Source organism: Schistocerca americana, chromosome 3 (genome assembly GCF_021461395.2).
Source record: "Schistocerca americana isolate TAMUIC-IGC-003095 chromosome 3, iqSchAmer2.1, whole genome shotgun sequence".
Taxonomy (NCBI): domain Eukaryota; kingdom Metazoa; phylum Arthropoda; class Insecta; order Orthoptera; family Acrididae; genus Schistocerca; species Schistocerca americana.
Genome location: NC_060121.1, coordinates 724473023 through 724487723, shown reverse-complemented (window position 1 = coordinate 724487723; position 14701 = coordinate 724473023). Strand labels below are relative to the sequence as shown.

General features: G+C 38.9%; 1 protein-coding gene across 1 annotated transcript in view; it reads left to right on the top strand.

Moving 5' to 3' along the window:
- LOC124607057 (putative fatty acyl-CoA reductase CG5065) overlaps positions 1-6744 on the top strand; it is a 308518-nt gene extending 301774 nt beyond the window's left edge. Inside the window, exon 10 of the mRNA XM_047139233.1 lies at positions 6200-6744. Coding sequence (XP_046995189.1) covers positions 6200-6350 — 151 coding nt within the window. The 3' untranslated portion in view covers positions 6351-6744. The remainder of the gene's footprint in view (positions 1-6199) is intronic.
- Positions 6745-14701: the final 7957 nt, after the last annotated feature.

Here is a 14701-nt window from a genome sequence, read left to right as displayed (position 1 = left end):
GGGCAGAGCATCAAAAAGTCATTGTGAATAGTGCTTTTTTAGTTTCATAACATACATCATATAAACCATTCAGTTCACATACAGGAGACATATCAAACATTTGTAGTACAATTTCACACTAACACAGAACTAATTCTATTAACAATATCCTAGTAACAAATGTTTTGTTACAGAAAAAATCTAATACTAACTTATACCTAGCACAAATTATCAGTTTATTCTTGATGAATTCTTCTGCCAATTAGTAACATTTCCCTCATAAGATATTTTGCAAACTTGTATTTTAAATGATCTAGCTTCATTTTAAGTATGTTTTTGCATATTAATTTATTATTTATTTTCATCCCCATATATTGTGGAGTCTGTGCATATAAATTCAGTTGGTATGTGGGGTTCATAAAGTTCTCTTTGTTCCTTGTGTTATAAGTATGGCTAAAATAATTCTCCTCAAATCTTTTTGTCTGCTGTGTTAGAGGATTATGATTTCATAAATGTATGGTGAGGAAACCAGTAGGATAAAGGACAGTAGGATTCGCTTTGCTGTGCGTTAGACTTGTATCTGACAGTTTCCTTCTGCAGCTTAAGTTTGCAAGAAACGGTACTTGAACTTCCTCAGAAAACTGTATCAAGCCTAATGACAGATTCAAAGTAACTATCATATATTATATTTTGGGTACTCATGTTGGTAAGATTTACTAGTTTGCAAACAAAAAACATTGCAAACACAAAACTGTTTATTTATTAGGAAGTCAACATGTGTTCCAGATAAAGTTCTTGCCCCCATTTAATCCAAGGAATTTAACCATAACTTCTGTCATAAGTTGATTACTATGCTGTATTTGTAGCTCTATACATGTTGAAGGTTTGATTCTGAAATGTACCACATGGGTTTTTACAGAGAACAGTTGCAACCCATTTCACTAGAAACTGTTTTCTAGGAAACTGAGTGTGCTCAAAATAGAGCTTTGAATTTTTTCTGTATTATTTCATCTTTTAAAACAAAAGTAGTGTATACAAACATAACTTATTGGGAATTTATATTTATGGGTAAGTTATTTGTGTTTCTATGGAAAAGCATTGACTGTAGACTCCACTATACCAATTATTCAGTGAATTTGAAGTGGTATAATGTAAGCCAGTGCATATTTATTTAATTTATGGGTAAGCAAGGAGTGTTTTAATGAATCAAATGATTTGTAACATTGCAGAATTTTGAATATCTCTTTACTAAAGTTGTTCACTCTATCCAGAGTGTTTTCTTCCTATTAGATAACAAACTCATTGCTTATAAAATCATCATTTTTGCACAATAAAATTTTGAATCTGGATTGCAGCTACTTTCTCCAGCACTTTTGACAGAATTGGGGGAATATAAATATAGTTTCCCTATGCCCTTTCTTGAACAGAGTTATTACTAATATAGTTGAACAGAGTTATTACTTCTGCATGCTTCTATACATCAGGAAAGCACCCCTGTTCAAATGGTTGGTTGATTATTTGAGTTAGTCAATGAACTGTTACATGGTATACTGCTTCAATCACTTCAATGGGTATCCATCCCAACCAAACACAAGTTTCAGTAGAAATCCTTGGATGACACACAAGACACTGAAATTAAATGAGGAAAGGATATCATATAAAAATGCACCAAATGGAGGAGGTGAGAGGGAATACTGATGTCCAAAGTGGCAAAGTGGGAATGGCTAGAGGAGAACTGCAGAAATGTAGAAACTTGAATGTCTATGGAAAAATTATGAAACCTTTGATGAAACGAGAAGCAGCTGTGTGAATACAAGAGCTCAGATGGCAAGCCAGTACTAAGCAAAGAAGAATCAACTACTTCTTCTTGTAGTCTTTATTCTTGTCCAATATTCTTTCAGTCTCATGCTTTGCTGTCTTCTGTCCCTGATGTTCTTTTTCCTGGGTCTAACTCTGTTCTGGAAACCTATTAGAGCCAGAATTTAATGTTGACAGTCTCCTTCTTGTAAATCTGTGTTTCCTGTATCTCCATTTCCTCCACATTCCACTGTACCTCTTGGCTCCAACTTACTTTGACTCTATGGTTCACAAGAAATTCATTATCTGAGGTGTCAACTTCCTCTAGTCCATTCTAAGAACATGTCTCAAGATTATAGTCCTTATTTCCCAAACAGTGTCCGAGATCCTCTCTGCATGGTAAACAGTTCTTAGTTCACTTTTCTTTCATACTGATGATTTGCTGTTCTTTGACGTCTCAATGTCCACCTCAGAATTTTTTATTCCACAAATTCTAGCCTCCTATGTAGTGCTGTTCTTGAAAGGATCAGGCTTACTGTTAGGTATAAGGCTTCAGAGTGGATCACTCTCTAATGATGTCATAATTTTGCATTAATAGAAATATTCTTCTTATTTTGCACTGTGCAGTCACATTAATGTGACCACTAGTCAAAAGCCTGAATAATCATCTTTTGCAGTATGAGTCATGCAGGAAAAGTCAGTGAGGTTCTGGAAGGTAGTGACAGGGATATGGAGCCATCCCAACTCCAGTGCCGTGGCCAGCTGTGCTTCTCAGTTGAGGATCCATGGCATGAACAGCCCAATCAAGATGCCCCACAGTTCCTTGATTGGGTTGGGATTAAATTGTGATGTTTGGTGGCCAGGTAATTACATTTAACTCATCCGGGTGTCTGTCAAACCACGCACGTGCATTGTGAGCTGTGTGGCATACTGCATTTTCATGCTGGTCAGGTGCCTTTGTGCCCAGGAAAAACAAACTGCATGTAGTAATGGGCATGGTCCCCAAGGATAGATGCATACTTATGTTGATCCAGAATGCTGAGATCACCCAGGGAATGTCAGGAAAACATTCCCCAGACCATAAGGCTTCCTCTGATGCACCTGAAAAGGCCACCTGTAGCCACTCCGTGGATGTCTAGCTGCCGTATTGGCATGCAAATTTCAGCCTTCATCACCAACATGGGTGCATGAACCAGGCACCTGCTGCATAGATCCATAAGCAGCAACATTTACTGAACAGTCATTGAGGAGAGACCGTTGGTTTTGGATAGTGCCATTTTGCCACCCACAGTATATTTTAACGACAGCAACATACAAACGGTTTAGGAACTTAACTGTTTGAGAAATGCTTCCAAGATTGGTACAAAAGTCAATGATCATCTCTTTTTATACATCAGATAAATAACACTGTTTCTGCATTATGACAAGTACAAACAACTGCACTGTTTCCTGTCCCACCCACCTCACACACACACACACACACACACACACACACACACACACACACACACACACACACACACACACACCTTTTATATACCCTTGGATATCTGTGAGGCATTTCAGTTTCCCAGTTTTGGGGAGCAAGTTGATTTTGAATATAGAAAAGTATTACACTTCCTGATTGTTCTATTTTTTGCATATTGTTGTGAACTCTCCAGGACTTCTTGGCTTCCTGTGTTTGACGATGACTGATTGGCTACCACCTAGGGTAGTACTCTCTGTGTGCAAACTTGTCATCATGGTGAATCAAATTATGTCAGATTAGGGTTGGCATGTAAGTGTTAACAACATTACAGCAGAATTATTTAGTCTTTGAGGTGTTCAGGATGTTCTCTGGTCACTCACTAATTATTTCTTTAGGTGCTATCCCTAATTCCTTTATCCAGGCTTTAAACCACAGCAGCATATGGGGTAACTCAAGCCACTCAGTTACACTGCTTGTGATAGTTTGGAAGGAATGTAGAGAAGGGCTATACAAAGGAAACAAACCTGAAGACAGTATTACGATACAGGAAGAGGAGGTAGGTGAAGATGAGATGAGAGTTTTTATATTGCAGAGATAATTGAGTGAGGCACTGAATAACCTAAGACATCTAAAATAGATGACACTCCCTCAGAATTAGAAACCCATTGGAGAACCAGCCATGACAAAGCTACTTCAAATGACATGCAATATATGCAAGACAGGTGAAATACCTCCAAATTTCAATAAGAATGTAATAAATCCAGTCCAAAGAAGATCCATGCTAACAGGTGGGAATATCACAAAACCATTGCTTTATAGATGATAGTTGCAAAATATTGACATGAGTTATTTACAGAAGAATGGAAAGATCTGCTAATGGTATTTTCATGGATATTAATAAATGTTTTAAAGCCAACTCACTGACATTAAACTTCGAAAAGACTCACTATATGCAATTTAGAACCTGTAAGAGGTTTCCACCCAGCATATGCATAAAGTATGAAGAAGAGCAGATAGACGAGGTTGGCAGTCTTAAATTCCAGGGATTACAACTTGATAATAAATGCAGTTGGGAGGAGCACACCACAGAACTGCAGAAACGCCTTAAAAAATCTGTATTTGCAATTCGAGTGTTAGCAGACACAGGCGACATAAAAATGAAAAAGCTTGCATACTTTGCCTACTTTCATTCCATAACGTCATATGGTATAATATTTTGGGGTAACTCTTCAAGTCAAACAAAAGTTTTCAGAGTCCAAAAGCGTGTAATATGTATTATTTGTGGAGTAAATTCACGGACGTCCTGTAGAAACCTCTTCAAAGAACTGGGTATACTAACTACTGCCTCTTAGTATATTTACTCCTTAATGAAATTTGTCCTAAATAATATATCTCTTTTTCCAACAAACAGCTCAGTTCATACATACAATACCAGGAACAAAAATGATCTGCACAAGGACTTAAAAGCACTTACTTTAGTTCAAAAAGGTGTCCACTACTCAGGAACACTCATCTTCAATAATTTGCCAGCAAACATAAAAAATTTAGTTGCAAATAAAGATCAGTTTAAAAGGAGCCCAAAAGACTTACTAGTAGCCAATTCCTTCTACTCCATTGACGAATTTTTTTAATAGAAACAAATGATGTATTGTATATATTCATACTGTTAGTATTGTTATTTCAGCCTTTTTTTTTTTAAAAAAAAAAAAGTGACATGTTCCACATCCACGAGGATCTCCTCAACACTGATCTATGGAACAAAAACTAATCTAATCTAATCTAATCTTGAGGAAGATCATTTTGGATTCCACAGACATCTGGGTAAACATGGGACAATACTTGTCCAGTGACATGCCTTAGGACATAGCTTATATAAAGGTAAACCTCTGTTTACAGTGTTTGTAGACTGAGAGAAACCTTTTGACAATGTTGCCTAGAATACAGTTTTTGAAATTCTGTGAGTAGCAGAATAAAATGCAGAGAGTGAAAGGTAATGTACAACTCATACAGAAACCATGCTTAAGTTATAAGAAACAAAGCATGTGAAAAAGAAGCAGTAGTTGAGAAGGGAATGAGACAGTGTTTAACCTATTCCTGATGTTATTCAATCTGTATCCTGCACAGGACATAAAGGAAACTACGGAAAAGTTTGGAAAGGAAATTAAAATCCAGAGAGAAAAAATAAAAGTTGAGATTTGGCAATGACACTGTAATTCTATCACAGAGAACAAATTATTTGCAAGAGCAGTTGTATGGAATGGTTAGTGTTGAAAAGAAGTTATTATATGGAAATAAATTTTTAAAAAAATATTTAAATGTAGCTCAGTTATATTATTTGATGACAAATACATTACATTAGAAAATTAAATAATAAAAGTAGTAAATGATATTTGCTATTTGGTAAGCAAAATGTCTGAGAAAGGTACACTCACAATAGTAAGATGAGTGTTTCTGAATATGAGAAATTGGTTAACATTGAATATAAATGTGTCAGGAAGTATTTTCTTAAGGTATGTAATGTTTCTGTGGATTGTAGCCTTGTATGAAATTGAATTGTGCACAGTAGACGGTTTACACAAGAAGAGAAGAGAAGCTTTTGAAACAATGTGTTCGTTGTGACAACCATCTACCCTATGAAATGAAAAGTGTGTATAATGTACACAAAATAATCAAAACCATTTTACTCAAGATCTGTGCTCACACATTATATACTTGTAATCCTGCCCTGTATGTCACACGTGTCCATGTTATATCACTGTAGTTCAGTGTGAACAATGTTACTATGATGCATTTTTTTATGTGGGTCTCAAAGATCCCTTAATGGATGAGTGTGACTGAGTGCAATAATTATCAGAGATACAAAATCAAATTATACTCATACAGAGGAAAATTCAGTATAAAATGAAAGGAAAAACAATATATTTGCTATTTATTTATTTATTTTTGTTTGTTTAGGCTATACTGGCTGGACTGGCTGGTGAAGATGACGTGCTTTGGCTTCCTGCTCTATGTAATGTACCAATATGCTAGACCATCAAAAGCTCTGGTCATCTCTTCTGTGGATAGCCTGAAGTTATCTAGTGCCATCAAGAGTTTCATTTCTTAAAAACATTAGTACCTGCACATCAATGATATAAATAGGACAAACTTTTAATGTATGAGAAGGGTCACTAAACTCTGATTAAAATTACTTTGTGATTGGAGTTTCAGCGAGTCAAGTAGTAGGGGTAGTCCCCATCCAATCAGTTCTTTCCTCAGTGCCATGTGCTCACTGTATTGTCTAATTTTGTAGGTTGAGTACAGTGCCTTGTGAAGTGTGGCTGGATGTACACCAGCAACTCTGCCCCCTGCCACAGCTACCATCTGTCAATCACAAAGAAATTTTAAATGGAGTATAAAACCTGAATCAAGTTTAATAGCATAGTACTATTAATACTACTACTGAATCTGCACATTTTTACTACTACAAAAAAATATTTTGGACCTTCAACAAGGATATATGGATGAATGTTTCTTTGATATCTAATAAATTACGCTGTGTTAAACTGTGAAAAAATCTGTAAGCACTAATTACATGTGCTTTTTTTGCTTTTCATTATTGTACATAGTCTAAATAGTAATTAGTTATTCCTACCATTTTAAACAAATTAAACTGACACATTTAAACATATGTGTGTCAGAAAAAGTAATACAATGGCTAAAATGAATAGAAAAAAAATGGAATTTTTTTTTAGATAATATGGGGCTCACACGACTGGGAGGAAAGAAGAGAATGAGAGGTAATGTTAGAAAAAAGGATAGATTGCTACTCATTGTAAAGGTGACCTGTTGAGTTGCAGACAGAAAAGACTGATACACATTATAGCTTTCTGCCAAATGCTTTTTCAGCAAAGAAAACATGCTCACTTTCACACAACCAAGCACACCTCATACACATGTGACTACTACCACAGGCAACTTTGACTAGAATTGCCAGTGGCAATGCTCGTGTGCTTGCTTGTGTGAATGAGTGTGTGTTTTCTTTGCTGAAGAAGGCTTTGGCTCAAACCTATAATGTGTATCAGTCTTTTCATCTTACCTCTCTGCAACTCATTGTGTCATCTTTATGGTAGTAGAAATCTATCCTTTTTTAAATGTTGTTGATATTCCAGCCTGGAGTTTCCATTGTTTGAGAATAAGATGTAACACTTTTTTGTTGGACATCTTGACTTACTCAAAATCTCTGAAGTCCTCTTTCATCATCGGATCATAATATATTTTTCAGAAACCACGACAAGAAAAAATTCATTGGTGAGTGTCAAGTTGTTAAGTTGCCAACCTATTACTTTGTCCCCAAGTCTCATATAATGTTTGAATTAACCTCGAGTGGTCAAATATAGCAGTAAACTCTTTATAAATGATGCACACAATACTGCAGAATTTAGTTTTCATTTTTCTTCATGTTTATTAACAAGCAGCTTATTTTGATGATCATCTTTGTAAACTGTATGACATCTGTATCCCAGCACAGGTCAGTAAGTCATGCCTACTCGAAGCATTTTCAGGAAGTTTACAAGTGGTGGTGATTAACAATTAACTGTACACTTTGAAGATTCAAAACAAACTTTTCCAATGACACACAGTAACATTTCATAATGATAGCTAAACACAAACTGACTGATAACATAGTGATTGTACTAACAGGATATCAACACACGCTAACTGATAAGAACATGATGTTTATTTTTCACTCTGGGTCATTGATTGACTAAGGTTTTGTGGGCAATGCCCATCTATTGACATGCATCTTAGAAAACATTACAAACTGGCACAATACTAAACTATACCATTTTAGATATTAACACAGAAGACATAAATATTAAAAGTGATAAAGATATAATATGTAGTGAAAGTAGCTGTTTAATTACTAGTTGTATAATTAGAAAATGGTGAGATTATTGATATTTTTTTACAGGAGAGCAATTTAATGTGAACAGGGAGTTCCATAGTTCACCAGAAAGTTTCTAGAAAGTGAAGTTTTCTAGTTGGAATAATTAACAAACTAACAAGTATTTTAGAGAAAGTATGTATTTTTGAAAGCAGAAAAGTCAGTGCTACAGAACAATAACACTGGTTTTGGAAAGAAGTAAATTTTAGGATTCAGTCATACTGGAATGCTTAAGAGTTTGAAATATCAATTTTTTACAAAAAGTAACATGTTTGTTGAAAAGTGGAGAATATGGGCTTTTAAGTAAACTATGTTAATATTGAAAGAGACAACTTGGAAACATAAATTAAAATACTTCTTTAAATAAAGTGTACCATAAGAACTAAATATACCATTATTGTCAGCAATCTAAAAAACTATCCTATGAATAATAAAGTTTTGTGAAATGTGGCGAGATTATAAAATCAGTTATTTCTTGAACTATCATAAAATAAGGAAATGGCACCACTCATCTATAGTGTACAAGGGGTGGCTAGAAAATAAGAGGACTATTGCTGCAAAATATTTTATTTCAAAAACATACATATTTAGTTATTGTCACTCTCAGTATACTCCCCTCCTCTATCTGTATAATGTTTCATACCATTTTTCCATTGATAAAAATAATGCTGGAAGTCTTCCTCTGTGAGCTCCTTGATGACACATGCTGCTTTCCCTCTCACTTCTTCAATGAACTGAAATCTTGTTCAATGTCTTCTCGGCCATCTTGAAAATGCTTGAACCTCAAAAACTTGTGCTTGTGATAAACAGTCTTTGCCACACACTTCTTTTAGTAAGAGACAGGTTTCAGTAGCAGTTTTTCCAAGTTTCATGTGAAACTTCACTGGCACATGTGTACTTACTCTGTGACAGTATCAGTCCTGTTCTTTTATAGCCACACCTCGTAGACACACATAACAGGAAACAATCTTCATGTTAGCTTTAAAACTCTTGCTCTTTTCTAGAAAAAGTAGACACATAACCATACAGACACCCAAACACACAATCCTGTATGGGAACGAAGTTTTTCGGGACAGCACTTATGTATAAAACATTCTCAGTATTCTTGCTGCGTCAGTTCTGGATAAAATCTTGAGCTTTCGGATTACCTCCATCATCACTGTCAGGAGCTGACTGTCTTCACTGCTGCTGTGGTAGCCTCTTTATAGTGCGGAGACGGCTTCTGATTGGTCGGCGATTACGTACTGCTCTTGCAGACGGTGTCACTGCGTGCGCCGGCGGCACCATCACTTCCATTTGAACGTAAACCTTGGAAGGAACGTCTCTGCTACTTCTGTGCATCAAGCGCTCGTTTCCATGCACAGCTCAGATGGTATCCGCTGTCGCGGTTAAATTTATTTTGGCTCATTGTTATTTCAACAGCCTTCTTAATAACAGAATCCCAGTACGTGGAGGCATGGGACAGAATTTTAGCTTCCTCAAATAGTATTTTATGTTTGTTCATGAGGCTGTGCTCTGCAATTGCCGATTTCTCCATGTCTCTATTTTTAATATGGCGTTGGTGTTCTGCACAGCGGTCGGAAAAGGTACGAATCGTCTGACCTATATAATTGCTTCCACACTCACAGGCTATATTATAAACTCCAGGGACCCTGAGGCCGAGATCGTCCTTAACAGGATGCATCATCTCCTTAATTTTCTTAGGAGGATGAAAAATCGGGACATTAGATGGCGGGCAGGGGTGTGGTGGGGGAGTAGCAGAAAAGGAGAGAAGTAAAAAGACTGGGTGCATTGGTGGGATGAAAGTTGTGTGGTGCTGGAATGGGAACAGGGATGAGGCTGGCTGGGTGAGAAAAATAACTAATGAAGGTTGAGGCTAGGAGGATTACAGAAACGAAGAATACATAGCAGGGAGAGTTCCAACCCGCACAATTCAGAAAAGCTGGTGTTGGTGGGAAGGATCCACATGGCACAGGCTGTGAAGCAGTTATTGAAATGAAGGATGTCATGTTGGGCGCCACAGCAGCAGTGAAGACAGTCAGCTCCTGACGATGACAATGGAGGTAATCGTCGAAAGCTCGAGATTTTATCCAGAACTGATGTGGCAAGAATACCGAGAATGTTTTATATACACAATCCTGTAGCTGTGGCAAGACAAGTTGTTACGTATTATTAATGTAAACAAAGAATAAAAGTAATATAAGTTAAATAAAAATATGTAAGACAGCTCCATTTTGCTCTATTATGAAGTCTGCTTTTTCCATCGAGCTTGCTTATTATTGAGAACGAGATTCTCTGACGCATTACTGAACATCTCAGAGTCAATAGTGTGAGGACCCATCCTCGTTGATTTAAGGAAAAAGACTGTTCTGCAACAGTGTACAATAAATTAAGCTAATTACTGTGTTTTCATCAAAAATGAAGGTTGAGGCTAGGAAGTTACAGAAACGAAGAATACATAGCAGGGAGAGTTCCAACCTGCACAATTCAGAAAAGCTGGTGTTGGTGGGAAGGATCCACATGGCACAGGCTGTGAAGCAGTCATTTGAAATGAAGAATGTCATGTTGGGCAGCGTGCTCAGTAGCAAGGTGGTCCACTTGTTTCCTGGCCACAGGTGGTTGGTGGCCATTCATGTGGACAGACAGCTTGTTGGTTGTAATGCCCACTTAGAATTCAGTACAGTGGTTGCAGCTTAGCTTGTAGATTACATGACTGGTTTCACAGGTAGTCCTGCCATTGAAGGGTTAGGTGATGTTTGTGACTGGACTGGAACATGTGGTGATAGGAGACTGTATGGACAGGTCTTGCAACTAGGTCTATTACAGGCTTATGACCCATAAGGTAAGGGGTTGGGAGCAGGGGTTGTGTAGGGATGGACGAGTATTGTGTAGGTTCAGTGGATGGCGGAATATCACTGTGGGAGGTTTGGGAAGGATAGTGAGCAGGACAATTCTCATTTCAGGACACGCCAAGAGGTAGTCAAAACCCTGGCTGAGAATGTAATTCTGTTGGCAAGGGGAATGCTCCTCTGAGTGGCCGTCTGGCCAGCTAGCCCATGGGCGGCTCCCCATTCTCCCACAAGCCACCAGACGTTTCCCCCCAACTCCCCCCCCCCCCCCCCCCTGCCACCTTCCTCTCTTCATTCCTCACCCCAGCCCACCACACCTTACACATCAGCCTCACCCCGGTACACTCACTGTGGACCAGGAAATAGCTGGCAGTCGAATGAGCACAATGTGGGGAGACACACGTGCGCATTTGAGTGAGTGTGAGTGTGAGTGAGTGTGTGTGTGTGTGTGTGTGTGTGTGTGTGTGTATGTTTCTCCTACAGGCTGAATGCAGTGCTTCTGCCTTTCAGTGAGTTGTCTCTTTATTTCTAAATAATTCGTTATTCTCAACCATAACTTTCTGTGCATTATTAAAACCAACTGTGGTGATTGTAAAATGACTCTGTTGTCACCAGTACCCACAAAGGATCATATATTTACCTTTTCAGTGCCTTATTGTATACAAGTGATAGCCTAATGTCCCTTTTAACAAAATTTCACAATTGTTGTAAGCATTTTTAGATACATGTGGACACCAGAAGAAATTGGAAGATAAATTCTATTCACTGTTTACATCTCCAGAGATAATAGTGTTTTGTAAACTCGACTTTTCTGAACAGTGTATATTAAGAAAATGTGTATCATTTTTTATTTACAAGTATGTCAGAGACTGGGAAAACACCATCTGTAATATAAAAGTTAAAGTGGTTAAGGAGAAATAGAGCAAAAAGTTTAATACTGTTTGACAGTTCAGAGATACGTTGGACTGTGTGTTTAAGAAATGAAAAAGTAGTGATTAATTTTTGTTTTCATTTTATTGATTTTGTTTTCATTTCCTATTTTTGATAGTTTTCTCTCAATCTTGATACTGTGTCTGCTTTCGTGTTTAACCATTTACACTTCCTTTGAGATATAGGAATATAGTCTAAATCAGTGGTTAATAGTGCAAGTTTCCTGAAATATAGTTGACAAATTTTAGATGACTGGTAGTCAAACATGCTTCATTCACTTCTACTGATGACATAGTAAACATGGGTGAGATGGTACCTTTTATTTAGTGGTAGTGTAGTACCTCTAATCATTTAAATGAAAATGATTTGAAGAGTAATACTGCTATGGGTCTGTCCAGGGGTCTTTCTTAGTTACTACTGCATTGAAGGTCAGTTGAGAAAACCATACACCACTGTACCACAGTTAATGTCATAAAGCTACAGTATAGGACGACTATTTCAAAAATTTTCACACTTGTTGACAAATGTTCAATGAGATAACATACTGTTCATGATAGGTAAGTAGGAAATACAACGAGTCAGGTAAAAGACATTAAAATTTGTCTGCAGGTAGGCAGAATTAATTAAATTATAATAATTCACTTCCTCATGCACATCAAGGAAAATGCAGTAATGTTTTATGTATAGCTTGAAAATGCAAGGAGAAAGGAAGATTGGTGTTTTGTGTTCCAACAACCAAACATATATATGGGGGGATTCAGTTAAATTAAAAAACATAAAAAAGATGAGTTTTCTTTTAATAAATTAGTTCACATTAACCAGCCTCTACCAATGATGAAATACATTTCTATTCGGTTTCATGAGTTATTTCTCCAAGTCTGCACAATCAATACATTATATGCATAAAAAATGACCTGGTGTGATTTTGGTAAACTACACTCCTGGAAATTGAAATAAGAACACCGTGAATTCATTGTCGCAGGAAGGGGAAACTTTATTGACACATTCCTGGGGTCAGATACATCACATGATCACACTGACAGAACCACAGGCACATAGACACAGGCAACAGAGCATGCACAATGTCGGCACTAGTACAGTGTATATCCACCTTTCGCAGCAATGCAGGCTGCTATTCTCCCATGGAGACAATCGTAGAGATGCTGGATGTAGTCCTGTGGAACGGCTTGCCATGCCATTTCCACCTGGCGCCTCAGTTGGACCAGCGTTTGTGCTGGACGTGCAGACCGCGTGAGACGACGCTTCATCCAGTCCCAAACATGCTCAATGGGGGACAGATCCGGAGATCTTGCTGGCCAGGGTAGTTGACTTACACCTTCTAGAGCACGTTGGGTGGCACAGGATACTTGCGGACGTGCATTGTCCTGTTGGAACAGCAAGTTCCCTTGCCGGTCTAGGAATGGTAGAACGATGGGTTCGATGACGGTTTGGATGTACCGTGCACTATTCAGTGTCCCCTCGACGATCACCAGTGGTGTACGGCCAGTGTAGGAGATCGCTCCCCACACCATGATGCCGGGTGTTGGCCCTGTGTGCCTCGGTCGTATGCAGGCCTGATTGTGGCGCTCACCTGCACGGCGCCAAACACGCATACGACCATCATTGGCACCAAGGCAGAAGCGACTCTCATCGCTGAAGACGACACGTCTCCATTCGTCCCTCCATTCACGCCTGTCGCAAAACCACTGGAGGCGGGCTGCACGATGTTGGGGCGTGAGCGGAAGACGGCCTAACGGTGTGCGGGACTGTAGCCCAGCTTCATGGAGACGGTTGCGAATGGTCCTCGCCGATACCCCAGGAGCAACAGTGTCCCTAATTTGCTGGGAAGTGGCGGTGCGGTCCCCTATGGCACTGCGTAGGATCCTACGGTCTTGGCGTGCATCCATGCGTCGCTGCGGTCCGGTCCCAGGTCGACGGGCACGTTAACCTTCCGCCGACCACTGGCGACAACATCGATGTACTGTGGAGACCTCACGCCCCACGTGTTGAGCAATTCGGCGGTACGTCCACCCGGCCTCCCGCATGCCCACTATACGCCCTCGCTCAAAGTCCGTCAACTGCACATACGGTTCACGTCCACGCTGTCGCGGCATGCTACCAGTGTTAAAGACTGCGATGGAGCTCCGTATGCCACGGCAAACTGGCTGACACTGACGGCGGCGGTGCACAAATGCTGCGCAGCTAGCGCCATTCGACGGCCAACACCGCGGTTCCTGGTGTGTCCGCTGTGCCGTGCGTGTGATCATTGCTTGTACAGTCCTCTCTCAGTGTCCGGAGCAAGTATGGTGGGTCTGACACACCGGTGTCAATGTGTTCTTTTTTCCATTTCCAGGAGTGTACATAGTTTCCATGTTGTTTTATATAGGCATTAGGCTGTGGTTTAAGGCATGTTTCCATGCCTAACAACTTATCTCCTAATGTCAGAGACATCATCAGAGACTATAAAGACTCTGATGTTGTTGTTGTTGTTGTCTTCAGTCCTGAGACTGGTTTCATGCAGCTCTCCATGCTACTCTATCCTGTGCAAGCTTCTTCATCTCCCAGTACCTGCTGCAGCCTACATCCTTCTGAATCTGCTTAGTGTATTCATCTCTTGGCCTCTGATAGTGATTTCAAACTCAAAAAGTTCACTTCAGTTTGCTGAGCTTTGAAACTACATGTGAGTCTTTGTAGCCTCTGATGATGCCTCCAATATTAGGAGACAAAATGTTAGATGCAGACCTGTGTTAG